The sequence below is a fragment of the Hipposideros armiger genome, unplaced genomic scaffold (assembly GCF_001890085.2).
Source record: "Hipposideros armiger isolate ML-2016 unplaced genomic scaffold, ASM189008v1 scaffold_76, whole genome shotgun sequence".
In the NCBI taxonomy this organism is placed as follows: Eukaryota; Metazoa; Chordata; class Mammalia; order Chiroptera; family Hipposideridae; genus Hipposideros; species Hipposideros armiger.
In genome coordinates, this window is record NW_017731426.1 from 3,258,536 (window position 1) to 3,285,947 (window position 27,412).

Here is a 27,412-nt window from a genome sequence, read left to right on the forward strand (position 1 = left end):
AAATAGAAGTAAACATTTTTTTAAACTTCTGTAGAAAGATTAGTTTTATAAACACCATAAATTAATTCTCACAACATAGGATAGTTTGTAATCTTACACTCAATATAGAAAAATTGGTACTACATTCACTCAAAGTAATAAATGATCACATAAACATTTATCCTTGGTCAAAGCCAAAATGTATTTTCTGTTACTAGTCTGTTATTAATATCAAATTTTATTGGCTTGGTGAAAAGAAAAATGAACTAGGAATCTGGAGATATAGACTCTGCCACATACTTGTTAAATTACCTTTGACAAGTAATTTAAAGCCTCCGAGTTATCATTATTTTTATCTGTTTTGTTTGTTTTTTCTAGATCTCAGGGTTGTTGCAAAAGGCAAATAAAAAAAGAAATATGAAAGTTCTTTGAAAGGCAAAAAACACCATATAAAATGTACTTTAATTACTGCTAAGGAGAACACTCAACTCATGAGTACTAAGGAATTTAGTGCTCACAAATGATAAAAATACATGTAAAGTTCTGATAGGTGTCATCCTTGGTATTTCCAAGTATGGATAATGACCTTTCTCTCTTGTGCCCCATTTCCCTTTTCTTCATTTACTTTTTCTACAGGACCTCTACCTGTAACCAGTGTTTCAATATATGACTATAAACCTTCTCCTGAAACAGGAGTCCTGTTTGAAATTCATTATCCAGAAAAATATAATGTTTTCACAAGAGTAAACATAAGCTATTGGGAAGGTAAAGACTTCCGGACAATGTTATATAAAGGTAAGAGGCAAAAGGAAGATTGACTAAATGACGACTATTGTTTTTAACATGATTTTTGCCAAATGGTCTTCTCTCTTGCTCTAGAGATCTTATAATTCACTATTTGACCATAAATGAACCATTAGAAATAGTTGCTGCTTCATGAAAATCTTATCAGGACTCTTAGAACATCTGGTTCATTAATTTAGAGTCACTTGCCACGCATAAGTATATGAAATATTCAAATTATTGTCACTTACATGTTATTCTTGCCAAAGGTGCAAGAGATAAATTCAAACTTTTAGAAGCACTTCACCTAGCCATTTCCTTCTCGGTGTGTTAGAAGGGCATTTCCAGAACTGGGAAGCTAGAGGGACGCCTTTTACAAAGTTTTGCTTAGAGATGGTCCAAGATTATTCTCAAATGAAAAAGACAATGCTTTTTGGTTCCTTTGTATACATTTATCTGTGTGACCAGCTAAATGCATTAATATACAAAAATTGATTTCACTGTTTTTACTGGCTTGATGGAGAGAACCTGTGAGGAAAAGAGAGAAAGAAGAGAGCCCAGGGGAATTAATAATTTAAAAAGAACCAAGTAAGTTTCTCTGAGGAGACTGAGATGTAGTGGTGGATGGGGGAGGAGGGGGAAAGGGAGTGAAGGAGAGAGGGCATTCAGCTTCATTGGGGGTGAATTGAAACGGAGGAACGTAAATACTCTGAGGACACAACACCCTAACATTTATGTGCAGGAGGCTTAGCTGATGGTGTCAAAGTTTATTGGTTGTAACTGGAAACATGGATTGGTGAGAAGAAGGCACACTGAAGCACACAGGGCATGGTATCCACAAAAATGTCACTTTGACCTGTTACTTTTATGAATTCCTTTCTTCCATAGATTATTTTTCTTTCCTTTTTTTTGTTACACTGTTTAATACATATGCAGTGAATTTTACAGTTTTTTAACTTTAAAACATTTAAATAAACATAAACATAAAATCCACAAATCATTGCATTTTTATTTCAATGAAAACATTACCTGTAAATTAATAAGTAGGTCCTTATTTGCTTATTGATCACATGTAAATACAAGTTTATGAATGCTTGAAAAGCAATCACTAGAACTTTTGTCGAGTTAAAAGCCACAAGTTTTAAAATAAATGAATTAATGTGCTTTCTTTTTTTAATTAATTTTTAAAATTATTTTTGGCTTTTAATTCACTAAGTGGTACATTTTTTTTAACTTGGATTTGATTTCTAAATGTGTTACTTTCTTTAATGTTTTCCAAATGAAATACAAATCTTTATTTTCTTCTTTTTTTGAGCAGGTTCTGTCTGCCAATTGTCAAACAATCCATTCTACTTTTAAAATAGGCTAGTTTTTACAAGTGAGCATAGTGGAAACATTTCTTGTAAAATTACTTTTTTCTAAGTCATAAAGTAGCAAAATACCTTGGGTTTTTATCTTAAAGTAAATGGCTAACATAAACCTAATATCTACAATTTCTATATATGAACCTTCTCCACTTAATACACCAAATGTTCCTTTAATAAAAATTTAACTTCAGTTGAATCCAATTCTTGTAGAAAAAGCCTTTCAAGATTAGACTCTAAGGATCCAAATTTTCATCTCTAGCCTTATGCCTTTTTTTTTTTTATTACTGTCCATGCCAGGAGTTGAAGGAGTTATTAGTTTATGGATATTTAATCATATAGTTTAGAACTTCCTAGAAGTGTGTGCCATTTAGAAGACCAAAATTTAAATATAATTGATTTTTCTCTTTTCAGACTTCTTTAAAGGAAAAACAGTATTTAATCACTGGCTGCCAGGAATATGTTATAGTAATATCACCTTTCAGCTGGTATCTGAGGCAACTTTTAATAAAAGTACTCTTGTGGAGTATAGTGGTGTCAGTCATGAACCCAAACAGCATAGAACAGGTAAGTCTTCTGAAGAATAACATTTAGTGAAAAAACTAACTAAATTATATGTTGTGTAATATTTTTTATCATTCTAAGAAAAATTCTATTACAGAGCTAAGAAAGAAAATAAATATACATTTTAATAATCCAAACAAATTTTCTATCATTGTAAAAGGAACTGAGGAAAATATTTAGTAAGAAAAATCTAAAATATGTCAATGTAATCATAGATTTATAATTTTTGAATAAAAAGTGCATGACATTACAAAAAGTTAGAACTAAATAACTTAACTGGATAAACACCTACTATTCTAGGTGCCCATATAGCAGAAAAGCAGATGGAAGATGTTCTAGTACAGATTATCAGATTATTAAGGGAAAATATTAGTAATCATATGTAAATAAAACTTGCAGTGCTTAATTTTATTAGCATCACTAATATGAAACATTATTGTAGGATGGGTGATGGATGGATGGATGGATGGATGGATGGATGGATGGATTGATGGATGGATTGATGGATGGATGGAAGAATAGATGTGTAAAATATACACCTACTAAATATCCATTATCAATAACAATATGTGTCCAATATAATTAGACAGTATAATTGTCTGTGTCTAATGTGCCTAAGTACTCAATAGAAATGCTGGAGAGGCCATTCACGTGAATATTGGAAATGGGTTATGTTAGATCACTCCTGAGACCCTTCTGATCTGAAATTCTAATGTGTCATAATTCCCATTAATTAGGCCCAAACAAGGAAACTATGTAATTCACCTCATGTCAACATCTAAGATTCTATTTGTGTTCTTCATTGTTCAGTTCAGGTAAAGAAACATTAATTGGGCATCTTTTACCGGAGAGTTGTTCTAAGTACTGAGAAAGAGGAAGACAGAGACTGGTGAGACAGGGTCCCTGTCCTTAAAAATGGTAGAAGTACTATACAAATGGCAATAATATAAGGTAGAATATGATAAATGCTATAAAAGAGGGTCAAAGTTATATAACAACACAAAGGAGGGAGAGATGAACTTTTATTAGAAGTTCATGGAAGAGGTGATATTTGAGATGCTATTTGAAGGATAGGTGGAAACTGTTATAGGTCGAGACCGTGCAGTGTGGCTTTATAATTTTCTACCTCTAGAAAAGTATGCTTTTATAATTCATAGACTCACTTTGGGCTCATATGTTTTATTTTAGAGGGGTTAGGAGTAAAGCCATATTTCCAACATGTGTGTTAATGTTTCTGAAGACAACTCATTATTGTGACATTCTTAAGTGCAACTATGTCACAAGGAGTATTTTTGTCTTGGTAGCTATAAGTACACTATATGTAGTTGCTTTTTTTATAAGAAAGATCCAGTGTCAGAGACAGTTTTTTAAAAAGGAGATTGTGATAAGCTGAAGATTATTTACATAACTCTTCCTTGAAAATGGTTAAATTATGACTTGAACAAGCATAGTATCACAAGTTAATGTATACGAGGTGTGACTGGTGATATGCTAATGTGTACACATCATGCACAAAACCTTAGAAGTACATTTACTTGAAACCACAATTGCTCTTGGTGTAATTAGAATATAGGTATATAGAAGTCAAACTAAATCTGATTTTGTAAATCTGCTTCTGCATTTGACTCAATACATTAAGTAGTCAATATAATAGAGTTCAAAGTATTGAAATTAGAATAAAATAAATATAAGATAAAATAAAAATTTTCTCTCTTACAGCCCCTTATCCACCTCGAAATATCTCAGTTCGTATCGTAAACTTGAACAAAAACAACTGGGAAGAACAGAGTGGCAGTTTCCCAGAGGAATCGTTCATGAAATCACAAGATACAGTGGGAAAAGACAAACTCTTCCATTTTACGGATGAAACTCCTGAAATTCCCTCTGGCAACATTTCTTCTGGCTGGCCTGATTTTAACAACAGTGACTATGAAACTACATCCCAGCCATATTGGTGGGACAGTGCATCTGCAACTCCTGAAAGTGAAGATGAATTCGTCAGTGTACTTCCCATGGGCTATGAAAATAACAATACACTCAGTGAAACAGAGAAGTCAACACCAGGCTCTTTCTCTTTTTTCCCTGTGCAAATGATACTGAGTTGGTTACCACCAAGGCCGCCCACTGCCTTTGATGGGTTCCATGTCCACATAGAAAGAGAAGGTAAAAGCAATAGCAGCTTGGAGGAAATAAGAAATGATACAATCCAAGGAAAGGAAACTGAAACATTATTAAATTTAAGTTTAGGAGGAAAGATGGATGGGAGACAGTTAATATCTAAAGAAAAATGATAAAGGGAGGAATTTAATTAAGTATCCAATGTGAACTGAGACTAGAAAAGGAAATGAACAGATCAGAACCTGCAGGTTTGGGTCGTTTGTAAGTTGCAAGTACTAGCAACTGTACACATTTCATTGTCCAAACTTTCAGGTATCCCAGACTACTGAGGGAAACCTTATATTTGGAAAACTTTTGAATTAAGGTCTAAGCATCATAAATTATAAAATATTCTGGAGAAATTTTCTGTTTTCATAAACTTGTGAAGCATGCAACCAAAGAACCTGTCTGACAAAATGGCTACTTTCCCAAGAGTATCAAACCTGTGTCCTGCTTATCTAGCGTTTCTTATTTCCCTTAGGGTATGCTCTTCTGGGACCAGCGCCTTCATAGTTTCCCAAAGAGGAGCTGGTGGGAAAACAGAAAGTGCATAGCCACTGGTATTTCCACTATAGCTACTTGTATTATATGTTGTACTCACTTATCCAGTATCTGAGAGTCATTCTTTATATTTTAGCCCACTAATTTATAAAAAGCAAGGCCATGACAGTCAGTAAATTTGGGTCATGAATCATATCTGAACTGTTTTTTGGTAGATTTTTTAGTTATTTGTCATTTGTTTTATTTTTACAATAACACTTCATTTTAAACTTTCCAGTCTAGTAGTTTGGGAGATAAAGTTTGTCAAGGTGTCAAAATTCAAAGTCAAAATTATTTTTGACTTGATTTTCAAGGTAGAACATTAGGATCATGTAGTCTCATATATAACATATTGTTTACTATTTTATTTAGTAGAATGAGATACAAAATCTGTGAATTCCTCTATACTAGGTGATAGACCAGTAAACCATACCCAAATATTATATAAAGTTGAAGTCCTTTGTCATTGCCAATTATTTGAATCAAAAGTCTTTAACATTTGCCTGAAATTATTTGTATTAAAATAACAAGTTTTCTTAATCTGGCTTTTATTTTACTGTTCTTCAATACATTCTGTGGAAAATAGGATCTTGTAAATCAGAATTTTAATACCTATTTCTCTGAAGGTTCAATCATGCTTTTATCTGACTGCAATGTGCTCTGTTGAAGGCTATTATATTCACCAACTGATGACAACCACTTCAAATGAAGTAATAAGCAGCAGGAGATGGACTTTGAAGCAGCATAAAAATTACTTTTACTTTTAACAGTTCTAGGAGCAAACAGATCAAGGAAAAAATATTACACATGTCAGAAAATATATCCAGAGGAATTATTCCTAACTAGAAATAATTCAATATATCTTGTCATTGTTTGGATATTTAGTCATACCACAAAGAACTTATAGGATATTTGTTGCTGGTTAATTTTTATACCTTATATCCAAATGAGAAATTCAACTACTGCTTTTTTGCTCCAAATATTCTACTTCTATTTTGTGCATAATTTTGTTGGGTAACAGTGTGTAAGGATACACAGTATATACTCACTTTCATTTTATTGGTTTAGACACCCTATTTTAGTTTGGTTATTTAAAAGTATTGTGAAAATCTATTTGAACCCTTAGTCATCTTTTACTTATAGTATCTTTAGAGGTGTAATTGAATTTGGTAAAAGGAAGGAGACAATATAAAAAGACACTTTTTTCTATTACTTGATTTTTCTATATTCAAAGCCTTTCCAGTTATCAATTCATACATATTCTCTTTTTTATATGTGATTTAGAAAACTTTACTGAATATTTGACAGTGGATGAAGAAGCACATGAATTTGTTGCAGAACTGAAGGAGCCTGGGAAATATAAGTTATCTGTGACAACCTTTAGTTCCTCAGGATCTTGTGAAACTCGAAAAAGCCAGTCAGCAAAATCACTCAGTTTTTATATCAGTAAGTACCAAAGAGACTATTTTGCACTTACAGGGAGCTAGAACAATGGAACTGGTGAGATTAATGATGCTCAGGTATCAATTATTCATCAAACCTTAGAGACCCTGAGAATTCCTCAAGGCCAGGCGAGTCTCAGATACATGAAATTTTGACAACAGAGGAAATATGTATGTTTAATAGTCACAAACCTATCCAGACATTTAAGTTAAGGACTTTTTAAATTATTATTGTGATAACTGCAGAGTTATGAAGCTGCCCTTTCACACTAGCCCCCAAAACTCTCAAAGAACATGAACACATAGTTTGGGAAATATGATTTTTGCTTGAGGTTTTGGTGAAAATTGATATTGTTGAACTATGTGAAAGCCTCACTAGAGTTTTGAGCTTATAGAGCTCAAAAGACAAAGATTGAAGTGTAGTAAGATGCAGGTAGTAACCATAAAATTGGTGCCAGAAGACAAAGCTAGAGCATCCTAGCAGCCCCAATGTCAAGTCTTAAGGTGGTTATATTGATTCCATAAAGAGTAATAACAGAGCTATAAGTAGCCTCTAAAATCTGCTCAAAAAGTGCATGTCTGTAACATTTTTAGCTAATCTGACTATGGTTGCCAGAAGTTTAGAAGCCAAACATCAGTAGCTTATCAGGAATTAAATGTGTCTCTCATCAGCAGAAAGAAAAAACGGAAGGTAATGGATAAAACTTTCTTGCCGAAAAGGATGACCACTTTGTTCAAAGGCAAAATACCGCCTTTCATCAAAGAGTTCTCAAAAATGTGGGCAGGAGGAGGAGGAGGAGGACAGAGGGAAGAGATCAGTTTACCTAGCAGTTTAAGAATGTTGAAAATGTCCCACATGACAGCTTTACCTAAGAAACCAAACATGTAACCGGTGATAAAAGACCTGAAGGATCCATTAGGCAGGCAGAAAGAATAGTCAGAAATGCCTTGCATGTCTGTCAATTATGGGAGATCTTTGACATGAGATCACTTGAGAATGATCATTTGAGAACAAAGTTTAGTTTTCACTTCTTCCCATGAGGCTAAAAAGGTTTCATCAACCAAAAGATGTCCTTGTCTGCTTGTGGAGATCCACTGCAAGTATTCATGACTTCCAGGGAAACTCCTTCAACTATTCTGGCTGTGCTGGCTCCTCCCTTCTCTAAATCGCTACTGTTTCACAACTCACAACACCAAACACAGAGCTTACGTGTTTGTGGCATTTTTCTAGATTTATAAAATCCTAGCCTGGGGTTGTACTATTTGCTTATTTATTAATTCTGTCGTATATTCAACAAATATTTATTGAATTTTGGCTTGGATTTTGGAACCAGGCATCCTATGTGAATCCCAGCTCTAGTTTCCCTATCTCTGCTTCAGTTACCTCACCTGAATTTGAGATTAATATTAGTACTTACCTCATAGGTTTGTTATGAAAATTAAAGGATTGAAATATATAAACACATATAGACTTAAAACAGAGCCTGGTACATAATGAGTGCTGTATCTTTATGCCATCATTATCATTTTTTGTTGTTGTTACTTCCTTTGCCCCATTTACAGTGAGCCCGAGATTGCCTTTCCCCATCAGAGCCACTACTAGCTCCTTTTCCTCTCTGGGGTTCCAGCCTAAGAATACAACTTTCTATTAAGGCACTCAGAAATGTCCCCTAAGCAAATGAGAGGAGTGGCGCATTTGCATTGCGACAGGGAATGTCTGTAGTAATAATCGTCTAAGCATTTCTAGAGTCCTTACTATGTGTCAGGCACTATGTGAATAACCACTTTAGAAACTTAAAACAAGAAAGCTAATGGCGGGCACTTCTGTGGAGATATTTTATCATGAGGAACCCACCATGTCCTCAAATTATCACCCCGGTTTCAGCCAGCTTCTATAATTGAGCGGCCTGTTGCCCATGTCTTCTCTTATATAGTCACACTCTACCTCTTTGACCTTTCTGTTACCACGGTTGACTTTCCCCACACACACACACAATTGTAGTAGAGGCTAATTTGAATCTCAAAGTAATTATTTCTAGAGACCAAAGATCCTAACAGCAAAGACATTATAAACACTGAAGACATACCACGCTGCCATGCCTACTCTTTGTTAAAAGAGCAGTAAATTCTCTCTGGTGAACAATTTGCCAGACAAATCTCAGATGCACATAACACTTGAAGTGGAGTTCCCACCTCTCAGTAGAGCTGGTTTTGTTGCTGCTGCTGTTGTTTAGGTGAATGGTGAGTGACGCCATGGAGGACAGTCGCCAGGCTGAAAGTGTACAGCCTGTGAAAATCTTTGTAAGGGCAAAGGAAAACAGCATGACTTTTAAACCTAGGATGCTTTATCGCAACCAGCTGAGCATAAAATATCTCTTGTGTTCTCTTTTGAAATGTTCAGGTCCTTCAGGAGAGTGGATTGAAGAACTAACTGAGAAGCCCCAGCATGTGAGTGTCCATGTCTTAAGCTCAACCACTGCCTTGATGTCCTGGACATCTTCCCAAGAGAACTACAATGGCACCATTGTGTCTGTGGTGTCACTCACCTGCCAGAAACAAAAGGAGAGCCAGAGGCTAGAAAAACAGTACTGCACTCAGGTAAAGGAAAGGCACCGTGGCCGGCCTCACTCACTGCCTGCAGCCCCACCTCGTGGGCAACGTGAGGAGGCCACTGCAAGGAGCTGCCCTCGGGTCCCCCAGGTGCACTGTAAGCAGTGTTACCCAGAGTCCCAGAGGGGCCGGGAAATGAGCATAAATGGCTCTTTGGTTATTCATCTTCCTTTTTCCTCTTCGCATGGTCATCTTCCTTTCACTTTTCCTCATTCAAGATCATTTACTGAGCACCTACGGTGTGCCAGGTACTAAGGTAGGCATTGGGGAATCTAGATAATTTTTATATGCAGAGTTTACAATTTAGTGAGAACAATGGGAAAATGAAACATATAATTACTGTAGAGTATAACATAAGGCCTAAGCTAAAAGTGGGCCATATGAGTTCACAGGAAGAAGGAGCCAGGCATGAGAAAATGTGGATTGGGGCAAGAGCATTGAGAAACAGGTGAGAAAAGCTTCCCACAGGGGAGGAGACAACCAAGCAGGGGGTTGCGGGCAGTTTTTGTTTGTTTGTTGTACTTTTTTAAAAATTATTTTTCTTGTTATTTTAACTATAAAAGGAACGCATGCTCATTGAAAAAATAACTCAAAAATTAAAAGTACATAAAGTACAAAACTCACTAATCACAACTGAGAAGAGTTTTGAAGGATGAATAGGAGTTAGCTGCGTACAAAAGAGTGTGAGAGGCAAGTGGAAACAGTGTGCAAATCAGTAGTTCTGGGAGTGGCTACCAAGATGTGTGCAAAAGCCCAGTCATCGGCCCTGAACAAAACCAAGCAGTGTGGGCCCGAGAGCAGACCTTGTTCTCTGATGCCCTGAATACCCACCGGAAGCCTGGAACCCAGTCCTATTTCCTGAAAACCTGGTTGTATTATTTCATTAGATCAAATTTACTGATTCTTGGTGACTTATAACACAATATTTACTTCCCTAATGGCAAAATGTTATCAATTCATGTGAAGTACACTGGAAATATAATACTCAAAGATGTTTACTATCTGAAAGCTATTTGGGATGTTTCCTTTATCCCACAAAATGTCAGGCATTTAGTGAAATTCAAAGAGTGAGAAATTTAAAATTGAAAAGATGAATTCAGGAATCGTGGTCTTTGGAGCACTGCAAAGGGCTGAGATAAGCCCTTACTTGAAGATGAGGCCACCCCTTGACTTGAATTAAATTACAGAGTAAACATGCTGAACCAATTAACAAGTAATCATGGCTCACTGTGTAGCTTATTAGCTTCCCTCCCTGAGCATACCAAAGACTACTGGCTTTCTCCAATGACAGAAAAATGTGTTTCTCTTGCAGAGGGTGACCTTGAACTTGACTGTTCCAAGGTACATTTCTTCCTTGCCCCATCTAAGTACAAATTACATATCTTTTGCATAGAAGCACAAGGCTAAAGGTATAGATACATGGTATAAATTATAAATGAGCCAGAAAAGCTGGTCTAAGTGTACTTTGACAATACCTTCATGAAGTGCAAGCATGAAACTGTTTAGGATTATAGGCAAGGAAACCAATATTTAAAAAGGAGGATAGGAACTAAATCACTGTGCTAGGTGTTATCTTAATTACCACAAGAACATTTTGAGGACTGTGTTATTATTATACCTCCATCATTCCTTGCTTCACTACACACACACACACACACACGTGCATTCACACATTTTCAGATGAGGAAACGTCAGTTTTAAAAGTCTCAAAAATTGGAAGGAGATCCAAGATGGTAGAGTAGATAAACTTGTCCTAGTCTCATCCTGTGAACACATCACAATTACAACTAAATTGTAGAACAATCAACCTGGAGAACCATCTGTAGTGTAACTGAACAGAAGTTCTATAACTAAGGATATAAAGAAGAAGCCCCCTTGAGACAGGTAGGAGGGGCAGAGATGATAAACGAACTGGTCCCACACCCACCTCTGGCAGTTGAAAATCAGGAGAGATACCTCCACCACAGAGGTTCCCCACAAAGGAGTGAGGGACACCAGACCCCACACCAGGCTCCCTAGTCCAGAGTACTGGACCAGGAAGAGGCACCCCCACAACTTCTGGCTGTGAAAAACATTGGGGATTCTGACCATCTGGGTGGGATGGAAAGAAGGCTGCAGGAAACCCAGACATCCTCTTAAAGAACCCACACAGGCACTCACCCTGGGCTCCAGTGGAGGAATGGTGACTCTGGGGGCATCAGAGACATAGGGGAGAGACTGAGTTGTGTAACTTCGAGGCAAGGACTGAGGGACAGTCCCCATTTTCCCTGTGTGGGGCCTTTCTTCCGTGCAGCCGGCAGGTGGGTGCTATCTTTCCTGTGTTGAGCCCGCCCCCACATGGCCAAATGTGAATCTGATTGGCTTGGTGGGCTCTGCTGCTCCACTCTGTTGACTCACTAAGACCCTACCTCACCCGACTTGCTTACCGCAGAGGCTTTATCAGTGACAGAACCTTAGAGGAGCCAGCAGGTGGCAACAGCACTTGGAGTGTGTTGGCTTTTTCTGGAGCTACCCCAGACCTGGCGGTGGGTGTTAGACTAGTCAGGGGATCACTTTTTAAACCATATACATATGCTGTGCACCTGAAATTAATATAAAATAATATTGAATGTCAACTGTAATTGAAAAATTAAAAAGGGGTGGGGGGAATGTGAAGGGGAATAAGAGGTTCAATTTTCCAGGTACAAAACAAATAAGTCATAGGACTGTATCATACAGCATAGGGAATATAGTCAATAAAATTGTGATAGCATAGTACAGTGTCAGATAGTTGCTGAATTTTTCATGGTGATCACTTCTTTAGGTATATAAATGTTGAATAACTATGGTGTATACCTGAAGCTAATATACTATTGTGTGTTAATTTTATTTTAAATAAAAATCTTTAAAAATACAACATCTATATGGTTCAGTATCACAATGGTTATATATACGAGTACATGTATTGAGGAAAGTCTGGACGACTGCTCACCGAAATGTTGGAAATGATGGGAGGAGTACAGTAAGACTTCCAGTTTGCTTCATTTACTCTTCTACTATGTGAATAATTTTTACAATGAGCAAGTCTTAGTTTTATCACTTAAAAATGTATTTTAAGGAAATAAAACAGTACTGCTTAGTTGTGCATAACATATATGCACTTGTGCATAGTTTTTTTCTTTTTTAAGGAAATGCTTTATCAGGTGAGTATATCTAATTGACTAGCTTTGTCTAGATGGCTTGTAGAAGAATTAAATTCTAAAGCATGGACAAGAAACCCTGACATAAAAGAGTGTAAATAGGAAAGGAAAGGTAGAAATTCTAGTTTATTAATTCAGTTTAATCTTATTTCAGTCAAATAAATGGAAAAGAAATTTTGATATGCTGTTCCCCCTACTTATGTGTAGATCAAGTTGTATCAATTCAAATTATACAATTTCTACTGTGTAGAATCAGTTTCCAGTATTGGAAAAGTTTTAATTCATATCATATCACCAATACTATGTTTATTCTTTAAATTTAGATGAGACTAAAAAAATACATTATAGCATAGGTAAGCTGTCAACAGTATTGTTCTCCATTGATTCATGCTCCTTCCTGCAGCAATTTTACAATGTTATGGACCCTAGAAGCCAAAAAGTTGATGAGTAATAAGAGTTAACTTTGGGCCGGTCGAGTGGCACGTTGGTTAAGAGTTGGCTTGGGACGCCAGCTCTGAATAACAGGGCCCTGGTTCAGATTTCACATGAGGGCCAGTGATGCTGTGCCCTCTACAGCTAAGATGGTGAACAACAGCTCTACCTGGAGCTGGGCTGCCCTGAGTCGCTGGCGACGGCGTAGGCTGCAGTGGGGTTGCAGTGGGCTGCCGTGAGCTACTGTGAGTGGCTTTCAGCTGGCATGAGCCGCTGTGAGCGGCTGTCCAATAGCCGGCAAGCAACTGCCTCACCTGGGAAAAGCGCAATGATAATACCAACATGGGTCAGTGAAGCGACGTCCTCCACAACTAGACTGAAGAACAAAAGGACAGCAACTTGTCTGTTCCCCTCCCTCAATTCCCCAATAAAATCTTAAAAAAAAAAAAAAGTTAACTTCACTGGTATTCCAGCTTAAGCACCCTTACAACTTGATGAGGCACATAATAGTTTTGTCTATGGTTTATTAATGATGAAACCAAGGTAAGAATTATTTTTTAAATTATGTTATTAATAAATCTCCATGCCTATAAGGGATAGAGTCAAGATTTGATCTGACAGTCTGAATAGAGAACCTGTGTTTCTTCCACTAAGCCCGATTGTCTTAATATTAGAAGCACTAAAGGTTAAAGCAGCGTACTTCTTAACATGTTCGTTGAATCATCAATCCTTGTGTACACCAGCATTCTATTATATTTTAATGGATATATTTTATTCATCTATTTGCTTTCACTATTTTTCTCTTTATGGCATTTGTTACATAACCAAAAGTTTAATAAAGGAAGGTAAAGAAGAGCTCATCTAAGTGAGAAATATTCTCTACAGTATTCTTTCATGGGTCATAATAGCCTTGCAAAGGGCCTACTGCTGTATCTCGATGCTCAGCCCCGTGACTGGCTTGTAATGTAGATTAGAGGTCACAACGCCAGGCTTCTAGTCCCAACACTGAATCTAAATATGTGACCTTGACCAATCCCTGGCTTTACTTTCCTCATCTATTAAATGAGAGATTTGGACTAGATGATCTCTGAAGTCATTTCCATCCCTATAATTAGATATTATATGCTTCTAAGTGACGAGGGACTAAAGGCTTTCCTGCACTGATCTTTATATGTAGTCAGCTGACACTACAATTTAGGATGTCAGACTATCCTTATGGTATTGCTGATTTGATTATGGTTAGAAGCCGATGTGTCTCTAGTGTACATAGTTACAATTGACATTGATGGGTATAAAGTAGTTCACGGGGTCTTATTAAATCCAGCCATAGAAATTAAATCCAGTCATAGAATTTGAATGTTCTGTGAGCATGCAGTTTTCCCAGAAACTACAAATCATCCTAATTTTGAAATCTGACTTTCCCCAGCATGAGTAAAGGCTTTTGGATTTCAAAGTCATCTGTGGTTCCACAAAGAGTCTCTGAATTCAATTTTAGCCTGTGTCTCATTTTGAAAGTCCAGCTCTGAATGAATCTTACTGGGTGTTTGGTTTAAAGGTGAACTCGAGCAAATCTATTATTGAAAATCTGGTTCCTGGTGCCCAATACCAGGTTGTGATGTACCTAAGAAAAGGCCCTTTGATTGGACCACCTTCAGATCCTGTGACATTTGGAATTGGTAAGTTGCCAGCCACAAGAATAATAACTTTATTAAAGAATTGTTTGGGTAACAGGGATCAAATATATACTGATGGAAGGAGAACTGACTCTGGGTGGTGAACACACAGCATGATATATAGATGATGTATTACAGAATTATACACTTGAAACTTATGTAACCTTACTAATAATTGTAACCCAATAAACTTTAATTAAAGAAAAAAGAATTGTTTGGAGGGGTGCAATGTCCAAGCTCAAGTCATTATCGTCATATATGGGTGACCCATACTTATTCACCCAATAACCCACCTTCAGAGTAATAAACTACTATAATTGTATAACTGGAGGACATCCTTAACATTTATTATTTGGGGGCAAAAATCAGAGGCAAATATGTTGTTTTCAATGATCAGATCAGAAGAGTGAAAACCCTAGTTAAGTAAAAGTTTGAAACCATTGCTAAGATATTAAACATTCTTTATTGGCTTTCTTTTTTCCCTCCTCCTTCCCTTCTTCTTAGTTCCAACTGGCATAAAGGATTTAATGCTCTACCCCTTGGGTCCTACAGCAGTGGTTTTGAGCTGGACCAGACCTTACTTAGGAGTGTTCAGAAAATATGTGGTTGAAATGTTTTATTTCAACCCTACAACAATGACATCAGAGTGGACAACCTACTATGAAATAGCAGCGACTGTCTCCTTAACCGCATCAGTGGTAACCTTTCCTTAACCAGCTGTCACACTTTTCTGTGTAAACAGATATGCCCGTACTGTATGTACCAAATGTCAGTAAAAGTTATCTATAAATTAGATCGTTTTGAAAATACACACAGGTAGCTTGCTACTTTCAAGGTTTTTTTTTTTTTCTTTTTTCTTTTTGGTTGTTTTTACTTTTTGGATTATTTTTAGTTTTGTTTTTTGAGAGAGAAAGAAGAAAAATTGTGCGAAACTCGCTTTGCCCCTAATTGAATTTATTTGTTAAGTTACATTTTAGTAGCCCTATCAAGCGCTTATTGTTTCCTTCTGCTCCTGAGGAGAACATGAGAAATTACCTTTCAGCATTCAATAATTAGCTGACACTGCTTAACTGTAATGATGACTGTTCTTGACATCTACAAATCAGTTAAATACCTATAATGTCAGGCCATTAGAGGATGCGTTTCAAGAGAGCGCATAAAGACTGCTCTTTCTAAAACTTGAATAATTTGTAAAGTGCGGTTGCGTACAGGTCACACTTGAAGTACACAATTGCCCTCTACCCAGTTGATGACTGGTAATTGCCACCCATCAAGGACACATGCTTACGGTCCAAGCTGGGAGAGTGCAGAGTTGTGAAAGGTCATTTGCGTTAGAAATAGAGAGATGTGTACATACAGTCACTTGCAAATCAGTACTGTTTTACTTTGCAATATAACTTAGGAAACTGAAAAGTGAAACCAATATTGAAGAAGTATTTGACTCTATACCTTTGACTCACTTTTTAAAAATTATATTGTATTTTTGTATAACATTTTATTTCCACCTCATCTCATTCCAAATGGAGATTTGGTTTTTTTGTTTTTTGTTTTGTTGTTGTTTTTATGGAAAATTTGGGGAATACAAAAAGGCACAGAAGGAAAATAAAAATTACTTATCAGTTTGTTTCACGGCTTAATAGAAGTAGCTCTATTCCAAAACTATGATTTTCCCCCTTAGTCTTTTGTCTCCTTGCTTTTATAGAGAATAGCTAATCTGTTGCCAGCATGGTACTACAACTTTCGAGTGACCATGGTGACATGGGGAGACCCAGAACTGAGCTGTTGTGACAGTTCCACCATAAGCTTCATAACAGGTGAGTGGTGTGTGGGAGATCGTTTCCTGAGGAGAGAACATAATTTCAAGAAGGTTCTGAAGGGACCCCCCCCCCCCCCCAGAAAATGCTAGTCCTTCCCTCAGGACTGAAGAAGCATCAATTTCATGGAAGATAACATACTTGATTCTGAAAATTTATCATTTGTTTAAATGATAGCCTTTAAAAATTAAAATAGTATTTTTATTCTGAGTCACCATCCTTGATTTATGTGCTTGTCTGGAATCGATTAGAATAGAGATGTAGCAGGCAGAGCTTTCAGCTTAATGCTGCACTCAGCTGACTTTCCCCATTTGATGATTATAGTTCCTAGAGTGCCTCCATTTCCTTATTAAATGAAGCCATTTTTAAAGTCACAGGCTGACTGCCATATTGTCCACTGCAGGAGTTAAAACAGGCTTTGTAGCAGGTGGACCTGGGTTTCAATCATGGCTCTGCTGCATACCACATGTAACCTTGAGCAAGTGAACTTTTGAAGCCTCGGTTTTTTTCATGTAGAAAATGGGGATGATAATACTACTGTTATCTGTTAATATCTGTTGCTATTTCTCAATTAAATAAGCTATTTAGCAAAATATATGGCGCAAGGTTTATGTAACTAAAAAAATTATTTGTTAGTTTTCAGAGCCTTTAATTATGTAGTTCATCATCATACAGCAGAGATGATCAGAGGTAGCAATGAAAAGGGGAAACTCATCAGAGACATTAATCCTGGTTGTTTGACCTAAGATTTTTCAAGAATTTTTCTTGGACTACAAGACTGTAATTAGAGTTGTACTGAGAAAAGAAAAGAGAAAAATAATTTTAGATGAAGAATAATGTTGGCAAAATGTTTTTCTCACTGGATGTCTAGCTTTGCCGTGCTGAAATTAATAATTTAAAACACAATGGAAAGAAATGAATATGTGAATTCTTACACAATCAACTTACACAGTTCATCACGTTTCCTTACTAACCAATGTCTAGAGCTCCCTTTGTTCAAAAAAGGAGAAAATACCAATTAGAAACAATCCTTGTGTTATGCTTTTGACTGTATTGATAACTGTATATTTAATTATAATTAAACTGCACTTATCACTAATTCATACAGTTTAACTTTATTGTGATTAACTCTGAGAATATTCTGTCCTTCTCAGACAGAGCAGTGTCTTGAAAAAGCCCAGACTTCTCATCTGAACACTTGATTAAGCAGACCTAGCTCTACTAATTTCTGGCTTTGAGCAAATTATCTTAATGATTCTGGACTTCTTTTTTCTCAGTGGTAAAATTCAAAATTTTACCTACCAACTGGCTAATAGAGCAAAATTAAGTGCATTAGAACTCAGTGCAGTAAGGCAGAACACCGCCCTGACAGTCATTGAAGGGTCTCAGAAGGGGAACATTGGAAATGAAATAGTAACAGGATTTGGAGTTCTGGACTCCAGTGGTTTAGGCATGCCTTTCAAATCTGGGAGCTGATTGGGACTAGGCAAAGATCGTGATATGACAGTTTAGGTGATCAAAGCAAGCCCAGATATGTAAACTGGGGTTAATAAGCAAGCTATGTGCCTGAGTGAGCAGTCTATTATCTCCAATAAGTTGATCTTTGGCTATTTCTTACCTTTTCCTGGAACAAACTACTAAGTCATGCTGACACTGGCAGTCTATAGTCATAGCTAGGCATATTGATACAGATGGTCTCAATTCTCATATTTAAAAAATGGACATAATAACTCCCCACAGGGCAGTGTGAGAATTAAATTATATAATGTAAATTACTATTAAAACATAATGGTAGCTGAGCTTTATCTTTACACTTTTTAAAACTAGTAAAAATTTTAACTTTCATTTTTTTTTTACCTTTCTTCCCTCATTTCAATTTTAAAGCAAATAAGGATCTCATACTTCACTTTCCTATGCTTTTAATTGTGACCCAAACTGCCAACTTGTGTGGCATAAAAGAAAACAGGAACGAAATATCTGAGTAAGGCGTGAATTATTAGGACCTCAAGCCTACTATTTTTGTTACGTAACTTACTTTGTCTGAAAGTCAAGTTTATAATTATACTGGTGTACCAAATAGTGTTTAATAAACAAGTAGTGACATCTTGTGGTCCTTCAGAAATATGCTGGATTTAAAAGTAACAACATGGAGTATAAAAATCTGAAGACCTCGTACCTGTGAGGTCTGGGTTTCTAATTTTAAGTATGTTTCTTGTCCTCACTAGAATTAGAACATAAGAAAATAGCCTTTGAAGAAACATAAGTATAGGTACTTGTATATATAATGAAGTGTGTAGTGATATATTAAGAAGCTATAAAGAAGCCAGGTTTAGTATCCTTTATTAGAATATTCTGAACTATGATGTGGGTTTGTGTTATTGTTGCTATTTCAAGATGAGTTATGTTATGGATATTTGAGTATTAGCAGCATATTAAAGAAAATAATTCTTTATGATTTGTAGAAATTCTCCTCCAAATATTTTACTTGGTTTTATGCTATATCATAGAATGGAACACTTGCCTGTCTTCAAACCACTGTACCCATGGAATTTAAATTCAACAGTGTATTTATTTCTTGAAATCTTCAGAATTATCAGTTATTTAAAAAATAATCAAAATATGCTTTTACAGCTTATATATTATAAGTCTTGTGACGAGCTCTCCTCCCCAGTTGGGAAACTTTTTAAAGTTTAAATGTGTGAGAAGTTTAATTTATAAAATAAATTAATATCTTCAGTGTTAGAGAGAATTTAGCTTCATAGCATCATAAAAAGCCTTTTTCTCCCTCCCTTAATACTTGTGTCAATAGCATTAGTCAGAGCCTACCTTCTGCGAAGCACTAGACTGGACACTGCCAGTGATACTACCTTGTTATTGTATGGAAATAATATTCATTTTCTATCCCTCTATTCATCGATCCTACTGACCTTTATTCCCATAAACATCTTTGCTGCACTACAATGAAAAAGATTTACTTTTATATGACCCAGAGTTTCCAATGCTTCTTTAAAAATAAGTTCCCCAATACGTAATAATACTAATTTATTGGTGCAACAAGCCACCCAAACAAGTGAACATTTTAGGAATATTGTAACTGTAAAATTTGTATAAAGACCTTGATATCTTCAGGTCAGATGGGACTGTCTTGTGTCTGAGCCGTATAGGTGGGATCCCATGAAGCAAGTGGCCGCCGTGTACCAACAACTTTCACTGTGGGACTGGAGGCCCAGGAGTTCCAGGACCACCACGTGGTGTGAATTTTAATTCTTTAAATTAACTCTACATGGGATTTTATGCTCTATTGATAACTGCTTTAATTATTAGTAGTTTCTTACAGTAAAGTGCTCCCTTTTCCTCCTTTATAGCCCCGGTTGCTCCAGAAATCACTTCTGTGGAATATTTCAACAGTCTGTTATACATCAGTTGGACGTATGGAGATAACACGACTGACCTCTCCCATTCCAGAATGCTGCACTGGATGGTTTTTGCAGAAGGAAAGAAGAAAATTAAAAAGAGCGTATGTTTCTTTGAATCCCAGTTTTGAGCATGTGAACATGTAGTTGCATAAACTATGGAAAACCATTAAGCAAACATTTATTGAGACATTAAACAAATGTTTATGTACCAGTTGGCACTGTTTTAGGCTCTGGAGATAGGGTAGTGAACCAAAATGAAATTCCTTCCTTCACAGAGCTTACCTATTCATCTTTACTAGTGAGCTGTAATAGTTGCAACTACTGACTTCACTTGTATTCAAAGTTATAATTTAATTTTTTTCAGAATATTTTCAAGAAAATCACAGTTATTAAATTTCAATAGCTTCTCTGTATATCTCAACATCAAGATGTTTGAGTACATTGGGAATGCTGATTACTTTTCTCCTGGTTTATTAAGCTTTTCGACACTGTATTAGAATATAGAATACAGACTAAATGACTATGATAATAATTTTTTTAAAAAGATCATGGTTCACAGAAATCAAAGTTTATGTCTCTCTTATGCTAGCCCAGGAATAACAGGGCACCTCTGCTGTAAGGGATAATCTAGGGGTCCAGACTCTTTCTCTCTTGCTGCTCCAGCTGTCACTACATGTAATCCTCGTCTGTACAGGTGAACCTTCATTATCATTACATTAATATTCTAGCCTGCAGGAAGGGGAAAGCGAGGATATGGAAGCCCAGCACTTACAGGGTGTGAACAGAACTATAAGTTGCCCATGTGACTTCCTACTTCCAATCCACTCGTCAGAATTGGGTCATGTGGTCCCCTCTAGCTATAGGGGATGCTGGGAAATACAGCCGTTCGTTAAGAAGCCAGGTATCTGTAGATATGGCTAGGATGCTTCTGAGTGTCTTAGCTAAGGCTGAGAAATATACCTATCAGTAGCAGCCAGCAATTGCCTTTTCTAAAATTTGCTGTGAACATGAGGGACAATACTAGAGTAATGCCTATTCCAAACAAGGGAATTCACTGCAAAAATGTTCTGATATGCATTATGCACATTTAGCTCAGTTGAGCAATTTATATTCTTTTCAGAGGAAATAACATATTCATATGGTTGTAATCAATTGTAGACTGCAGCACAGAGCAGAGGGTATGTCTGCAATAGCCCTATAGTTGTTTGGAATGGTATTCTGGTTGAAGTTCACTAGAAGGTGAAACCCTCGATTTTGATGATCTTGCAGGTAACACGCAATGTCATGACTGCAATTCTCAGCCTGCCTCCAGGAGATATCTACAATCTCTCAGTAACTGCTTGCACTGAAAGAGGGAGCAATACCTCCATGCTCCGCCTTGTCAAGCTAGGTAAGGAGAGTGCAAGGGTGCGTGTGTGGAAACAGTCATGCTGGGAGAACCAGTGTTTGCCTCTCTTGGTTTAGCGTGGTCTTCTCAACTCAATGAAAGAACAGAAAAATGGCTCTCTCTTTTTTACACATGCAAAATAGTTGTTTATACTACCAAAAGAGTACATTCAACTTAGTATAAGTTTCTGTGAGTACAATGTTTACCGTTTTGGGAGATAGGAGTGTTCACCATTCATAGTAAGTTTAGAGAAACCAAGAAGTCTCAGGATTGGAGAGATGGAAGGACCTTTCTACTGCAGTATACTCAATCCTATTAGGTGCCATTCCCTTTTCATATAACTGTTATATGATGTTCCCTTTAATATCTTCAATTAAAATCCATAGGTAAAATAACCCACATATTGATTTTTTTAAAAATTTGGTATAATGTCCTAACCATAATATACAATCGAGATAAAAGAAAAACAATTTATAATAAAATTCCCTATGTGTATGTTCAGATACAACTCTTCTAAAAGTCATAATGAAATTGCCTAAGGACTACACATTATTAAAACAAATAAGTTTGAGTTTACAAGAAGTCAAGGGATCAGTAGTTCTTCCATACAAGAAGAATAAAAATAAATGAAGGAACAAATTCATACTGATTAATTATAAATAACTGAGCAAGCACAACTACAGATGGACTGTAGAATAAAACCTAGAATTAGGGTAATAGACTACACATATTTGCATCTGATGACAGCAAGAGGGAAATGACCTTGATTAAAATGGAGATAATATGCCAAGAGGAATACTAGGCTGTGGATGAGGGAAACTAAGGAAAGGATGAGATCCTTGAAAATAATCTGAAATTTATTATATAGTGTACTGTCAAAATAATTATATTATGAAATACGACTAGGAAGTGACACTATGTAACACAAAACACATCTTCTGCATTCAATAACCTACCATGTATATTGAGGCATACATTTAGTTTCTGATGGTTCAAAGGGCCTCAAAGGTAATATTCTATCATCAGCAGCAGGCAAAAGAAGACAGACTGGCAAAAATTTGTGTGGCAGACCCCTTGAGGCAGTGTCAGTGTAAGAGTGGCAACACAAAAATAAATGCTTTTCAGTTCAGTATGTGATTTTCACAACAGAGACCTCATTTTTATATTTTAAAAATTAAAGCTACATGGAATGGCAATAAAAATACTTTCAAAACACTTAATGCATCTCACGTCACTATTCCAGATATCTGTTAATTTATACTGTGTCTGACTCAGCTCATAAAAGTCATCGTCCCCTTTATTCCATTTGTTCATACGTGCAGCTGTAAGTAAAGACGGATCCAGGGGGTTTTATTAGCAGCTTAAATACCATGAGTAGAGTTGTTGGCAGTGACATGCTTTTAGAAAACTCTTATAAAATCCCAAACAAAACAAAACATAGTCTTTCCTTAGTTTACCCAATAGTTGCATTTCTCTATAATTCAATGCATAAGACACTGTCTTAAATTTTTTAATTTCATATTTGCCACGCAAAAACTAAATTCTTGCTCTGAAACCCATTAAAATTAAATAGGTAGTTGGAAATACATGACATATTAAATGGACACTATGGGCAGAAAAAGTAAATGATTGCATAATTTTCAAATAACATCTTAATTCCATTTAAGTAGGCTTCTTAATGACAGCTTTCTTCTAAATTATTTTACTTAACTTCTTGAGAAATTTCCAATGGTAAAGGACTTGTAATTATATTTATATTGGACTTATTCTGGTGTGACATTAGAAAGTCATGTGGCATGTAGGACGTGGGACAGTTTTTCTCCTTGAAGCTTTCTTGATCATTGCAGGACATCTAGCATTTCTGTGCCCTGCTCACAGAAGGCCTGTTAAAAACTTCTGTTGTGACTATTAAAACATTTCAGCAAATTTGAAAACACCCTCAAGAGGGCGGTACTGCTCCTACTGAGAGCCTCTGGGACAGTTACGCATGCAAAACTCTGCTCTTCTTCCCTAGCACTCTTTACTTGACTCCTAGGAATGTGGAGGTCACCAGCTTTCAACATCGCATGATCTTTCTATTAAGGAAAAGCAAAACAAACAAACAAACAAAAAGAAAGAAAACACCTGCCTATGAATTCCAATCATTATCTGTAATTTTGACCTCTGTATAAATGTCAGTTCGAAACTCATTTCCAGGTAACTAGAATGCATTAAAGATTATGCTGGTGTTCTCGGTGCCTTTCTTTTCCTAAGCTTTATTATTCCTGGTAGCTGTGTTTCGCAGGTCCTTGCTGCTCTATTCAACTCATTGGGTTTGTTAGTCTCCCTTAAAGTGCAAGTTCAGAGGTGATCTTACCCAAGTGGGCCTTTTGCATGCTTATCTATCATTTTTATGTGACATTATGGATGGGCTATAAAGCAAGTATGGGTTAAAAGTCATGAACTGGTACAATTATACTCACACAACATAGGAGCGTGAGTAAAAACCATGATAATTTCCCAAACTTATCATGAGGTTTTGAGATCTCCGTTAACAGGCAGGACTTCTTAAACCTATTTAGAAGGTTCCTTTAAACTTTTCAAGAAGCAAATGCAAGTTCCCATAGAAATTATTTTTAGTGAATAATAACCCTTAGAATGAATAAGCTTTTCCTTGTTGGTATCTTATTATCAGACAGAATATTGCCTCTATCTTATTCATCACTGAAAACAAGACCATGAGTATGTAATGTGTCTGTCCTCAGCCTTTTTCCTTCTGAAAACTAAATAACTTCACTTTTTATTCATTGTCTAAAGGTCTATTTTCTATTCTGCTAATCATATTATTGTGTTTTATAAGCTCTTTCATTTTGCTGTAACACAATGCTTTGCCTACTATAGGTGCTCAAAAGATACTGAATGAATTGAATTGAAATTACAGACCTCACAGTTGAAAATAATACTCCAATTAATATTTAACCAAACTAAGTTTGACCTTTCAGAGAAATGAAAACATTTTGCTTTATTTATTTATTTTTTTAAAAAGATTTTTATTGGGGAATTGGGGGATGGGAACAGCGCTGGGGAATTGGGGGAAGGGGAACAGACAAGTTGCTGTCCTTTTGTTCTTCAGTCTAGTTGTGGAGGATGTTGCTTCACTGGCCCAAGTTGGCACCATCATTGTGCTCTTCCCAGGCGAGGCACATCAGTCGCTGGCTTCTGGACGGCCGCTCATGGTGGCTGCTGGCTGCTCATGCTGGCTGCTGGCTACACACGGTAGCCCATGGCAACCCACTGCAGTAGGGGCTGCAGCCTACCCGACGCCGGCGACTCATGGCAGCCCAGCTCCAGGTTGAGCTGTTGTTCAGCATCTTGGCTGTAGAGGGCAGTGTCACTGGCCCTCATATGTGTGATCCGAACCGGGGCCCTCCAGCGTCCCAAGCCAACTCAATCAACGTGCCACTCGGCCGGCCCCAAAAACATTTTTCTTTAGTAATAACTGAATTGCAATTATTTTTTTTCTTTTATAAAACTTTCATTCTAGTCACTTTATGTTTCTTTACAGCATTCATTTGGCACACACAGAAGTCAAATTAATTCTACTGTACAGAAAACTATAACTCCAGCACACAGATTTTCAGGGCTTGTTTGAATCAGAATGCTGTTGTTGAATCTAGGACCAAAACTAGTTGTGCTAATTCCGAGTCAATTTCTCTGTGACAGAGGCCTCTTTGGAATGGCTTTACTTGCCATCAGGGAGGGCAAGATCTACATCTATGGAAAGAAGTCAGACTATCAGTGAATCCAGTATAATTACAAATTAATCTAAGATGGCATGTCCAAGGGTAGAGAGCCCTCAAAACAGTTGCCAAGAATTTGCAATTATTAGGTCATCATTAAATATCCACAAGATGACATGTACCAATAGTATTGCTGTTTGCAGGGCTTTGAGCCAGTCATCCCATTATGAATTTTAGGTTGCCAGAAGTTTCATAGTACTATAATGGTATGTGATGTCAGCTCCCTTTGGCAGTCAATTTTATGAGAATTTATTGGTCTGCATGCAACTGTGGCTCCAACTAGCAAACAGACATAAGTTCTCATCTTTATAAGTCTTCCTGAAACTCTAGTCAAACTTAGGAGAATTTGATATGTTTATATCAGGGAATCAGTTTTCCAATTAAAAATAATAAAGGAAAAGAAATAGGAATGAAAAAGTGTTAGGAATATCATAAAATAGCTCTAGGGTAACACAATATCTATTTACTCATTTAAAAATACAGAGGGTGCCAAAAAATGTATACACACTTCAAGAAAGGAAAGAACTATATTAAAAGTACGCTGATGGTAACCACTCTTGTAATTGCAGAACGTAACTTGTATTCATCTTTTGTTATCAGTATATATTGAGTGTTACAATTTTAATACAGTTTTTTTCCCTTCTTAAAATGTGTATACATTTTTTTGGCACCTTCTGTATATACTGAGAACCCTCTCTGCACGGCTCAGATGCCAGACTCCTTGTAGAAATGAATCCAAAGGGCCACTTTCACTTGCTGTTCACAAGGAGCTTATGATCTAGTGAGGGAGGAGATGGTAATAAGTGTTGTAGAGCATGAAAACAGGATAGTGTGGTGCAGAGTACTATGTAGCAGAAGCTTTTTCTGAGGAGGCAATAAGGAGATATTTGAATAACAAGAAAATCAGCCATGAAAAGGTTGGGACAGAGCAGGCTAGGCAGAAGGCAGGTTATATAGGATTTGGATGGCAAGGAGTTGAGATTTTGTTTTGAGTACAATTTGAAGTGATTTAGAGAATTTCAAATAAATAATCCAACTTACATGTCAAATCATTTCTCTGGTTGCTCAAGAGAGAAAGAATTATTGGGTCAACAACAAAGGTAGAGTGACTAATTAAGGGGCTATTTGTCATTGGCCTTAAAAACAGCATCCTAAATCAAGCAAGTGCTATGGGAAACGATGGTAACTTTGACTAAAGTGGTAGTAATGAGGATGGAGAAAAGTGGGCAGAATTCAGGAGCTATTTTGGAGGTTGAGAGACAGGGAAATTAGGAATGACTCCTAGGTTTTCCTCTTGAGCAACTAGGGTGGATGGTATGCAATTCAACGCGGCTGAAAGACGAGTAAAACTAGAGGAAGACTGACTTTGGGGTAAGGTGAGAATCAAGGCTTCTTCGTTGGACATAAAAATATTGAGAAAACATACAACTGCGGTTATCAAGAGATTATTGATATATGCTTCTGGAGACTAGGGGAGAATTCTAGGCTGGCAATATGAATTTGGAGGTATTTGGATAAGATTGCCAAATAGTATGTAGAAATAGAGAAAAGAAGACCTGGGTCTAACCTAGAAGAACCACCTCAGTATTGAGAAACTGAGCAGAGGAGGAGCCAGCAGGAGACTGGGAAGGAACAGCCAACGAGGTTAGAGAAAGGCAAAAAACAGAACGTCTACACCAGCACTCCCAAATTTCAGCCTGATCCTGACCATGAATGTGTTCAGGCAAGTTCAAGATAAAGAATCAGACAACTTCTGATTCCTGAGAGAGGTTTGGAGATAATTTAGTGCAATGTCCTCATTTGAGCAAGCTGGAACCTAGAGAAATTTGGCTCACTTTACACATTGTTGAGCCTGTGTAGAACAGGGATCCAGTATTTTTTTTTAAATTTTTTTATCTATCTGTTGTTTATGTTTTCTTGGATTGGGGGTATATTTTTTCTAAAAGCTTTATTTTTCTATTAACACATTTAACACAGTAGGGAGGAGCCTCATGCCCATTTGTGTGACTTTCTGTTCCTGTTTTGGAATTTGAGTATTAATGGCATTGGCTTGATTTGCTTAATCTCAGTCATGAAAGCTTTTATATAGATTAGAAATCTTTAAAATATAATTTGGTAGGGTGACCGGTTGGCTCAGGTGGTTAGAACATGGGCTCATAACACCAAGGTTGCCGGTTTGATTTCCACATGGGCCAGTGAGCTGCACCCTCCACAACTAGATTGAAAACAACGACTTGACTTGGAGCTGACGGGTCCTGGAAAAACACAATGATTCCAAATAAAGTTAAAAAAA

At 36.7% G+C, this 27,412-nt stretch overlaps 1 protein-coding gene across 1 annotated transcript in view; it reads left to right on the forward strand.

The window, feature by feature from the left end:
• The first annotated feature begins 664 nt into the window (after positions 1 to 664).
• PTPRO (protein tyrosine phosphatase receptor type O) overlaps positions 665 to 27,412 on the forward strand; it is an 87,436-nt gene continuing 60,688 nt past the window's right edge. Inside the window, exons 1-10 of the mRNA XM_019643254.1 lie at positions 665 to 774; positions 2,541 to 2,693; positions 4,410 to 4,853; positions 6,672 to 6,833; positions 9,231 to 9,427; positions 14,606 to 14,726; positions 15,228 to 15,421; positions 16,426 to 16,537; positions 19,903 to 20,054; positions 21,223 to 21,343. Of these exons, the coding sequence (XP_019498799.1) occupies positions 762 to 774; positions 2,541 to 2,693; positions 4,410 to 4,853; positions 6,672 to 6,833; positions 9,231 to 9,427; positions 14,606 to 14,726; positions 15,228 to 15,421; positions 16,426 to 16,537; positions 19,903 to 20,054; positions 21,223 to 21,343 (1,669 nt within the window). The 5' untranslated portion in view covers positions 665 to 761. The remainder of the gene's footprint in view (positions 775 to 2,540; positions 2,694 to 4,409; positions 4,854 to 6,671; positions 6,834 to 9,230; positions 9,428 to 14,605; positions 14,727 to 15,227; positions 15,422 to 16,425; positions 16,538 to 19,902; positions 20,055 to 21,222; positions 21,344 to 27,412) is intronic.